Source organism: Arachis ipaensis, chromosome B09, assembly GCF_000816755.2.
Source record: "Arachis ipaensis cultivar K30076 chromosome B09, Araip1.1, whole genome shotgun sequence".
Lineage (NCBI taxonomy): Eukaryota > Viridiplantae > Streptophyta > Magnoliopsida > Fabales > Fabaceae > Arachis > Arachis ipaensis.
The window spans coordinates 7670695-7672866 of NC_029793.2; the positions used below are offsets into that span (position 1 = coordinate 7670695).

At 31.8% G+C, this 2172-nt stretch overlaps 1 protein-coding gene across 1 annotated transcript in view; it reads right to left on the minus strand.

Moving 5' to 3' along the window:
• Positions 1–2172, minus strand: part of LOC107614869 (TMV resistance protein N-like) — a 51843-nt gene that overhangs the window by 22291 nt on the left and 27380 nt on the right. The window contains exon 2 of the mRNA XM_021110489.1: positions 678–1788. Coding sequence (XP_020966148.1) covers positions 678–1788 — 1111 coding nt within the window. The remainder of the gene's footprint in view (positions 1–677; positions 1789–2172) is intronic.

Genomic DNA, 2172 nt, shown 5'->3' on the forward strand with positions numbered 1-2172 from the left:
AATAATTAGCATGCAAGAATATTTTACAATATATAGGAATAAATTAATCTTACATAATAGAATAAGTTTATAAATTAAAAATTTTCAAATAAACGCCCATAATTAATATTACTTATATCAACATTATTCTATCTTTTGTTCTTTTAAAATTTCGCTATTTATACTAACTAATTTCTATAATATATTAATCTTTATTTTAGTATCTAATAAAAGTATTAAAAAAGCATAAAGAGAAATATAAACATATCCTACCTGTGCTGTATTCCAAAGTTTTTCGACATTGCTATGTGGCATGGAAAGCTGAACAAGTTTTTGAGGCCAACAAATAGACGGCACAAGCTTAAGCGGGTATTTGTTCCACTCAATATATACCTCAAGTCATTAGGAAGTTGAAAATCCTCTACAAGTACTCTGTTCCATTCAAGATCCATGTTGATATTTCCTCTTAAAGCAAGTAACCTTAACTTTGGCATCTTCCTTAATGCAACGATGATTATACGTGGATCTATTGTAATTTCATTCATATCCACAATCATGCTTCTAACTCCATGAATATCCTGCAAAATTGATGAGCATTGCAATACAATGTTAGTACTATGTTGCTGTAAGCAATATTTTGATATATACATACACACACTCATCTTGAAGACCAAGCCATTAAAACATGATTCCCTTACCCTTTCATCTTGGAATATATTGCAGACTTCTTCTGTATTCCACAATCTTGTTTGTTGACCACCATTTTTGTTATATTCTTCATGAATGATTTTCCAACACATTTTTTGTATTAAGCTATGCATTTTTATGTATTTATTATCACCTATCAGAGAAATACTTATAAGAGACTTGTCCAATAGACTTTTTATCCCTATATCTGCAAAGAAATCACAAGAATTTAATATTCTTGTTATTTTCTCCATTTTATGCATGTGGAAAAAACATGCAACATCTAAAAGGATGTTTTTTTCAGCATCATCTAATGCATCATAACTCAACCTCAATACTTTCTGAATATCTGTATTGGGATACTTCCTTAATTTTTTCAATGCACTATCCCATTCAACTACACTTTTGCCGCGAAGAAATGATCCCAAAATTTTCAAAGCTAATGGAATGCCGTTAGCATAATCTATGACTCTAGCTGATAGCTCACCATACCCTGCTTTGGGATGTGGATCAGAAAAGGCATAATGGTTAAAAAGTTTATGGGAGTCTCCATTACTCATTTGCTTGATTTCATGAATTTGTTCAACTCCTCCACTTGTAAGTACACTCCTGTCCCTTGTTGTCAAAATGACAATGCTACCAGAATATAGGCAAGTACGCAAACCTGGAACCAAATCAGTTGCAATTGGCGAATCAACCACATCATCCAGTACAATCAAAACCCTCTTCTGCTTGAGTTTACTTTCAATGCGAGGGTCTAGTACTCCAATATTGGTAGTATGAAGATCTTGGTTTAATAATTGGGAAAGAAGTCTGCTGCAAATGTCACTGAGACATGGCTTTCCTAATTCTCTTGAATTTGACAAGAAGCAAGAACGTTCATATTGAGAAGAGTAATTATTGAAGAGAGCCTCAGCAATGGTTGACTTACCAATACCGCCCATACCCCAAATTCCAATCACAAGAACCTCCTCCATCTTGTGTCTCATGAAAGATTCAACGCGGGTATAGTTTGTGTTACAAATAAAAGGTCTGTTGAGTCCATCTATGAAGCACTTGTTATTCAGACAATGTGGCAAAATTGCTTTTACAATGTCACTAATTAGCTTAGCTTCATCATCCCTGAAAAAAGATAACCACAGCATAGATGGAAGTGAAAATGGATAAACATATATAGTTCCTTACAATTCATTATTTAAATTGGAGTATAATAATACCCTCTTTAAGTTAGTCAAGTAAATTTGTGTATATATCTTGAAAAAAATATCGTGTAACACCAATATATCTTGAACAACATACCTGATTTCAACGTAAAATCATAATGAATGTTACGATTTCCGAAGATCTTATTATTAGATTTTTATGTTTTCATATTCTTTTGCCATTGCTATAGCATTGAAGTTGACATTGAGGTGTTTCTTTTTTAGACAAAAAAAATGATATTTTCACATTAAAGATACTAATTTAAATATTATTATTATTAGATTTTTAAGTTGTCATATTCGT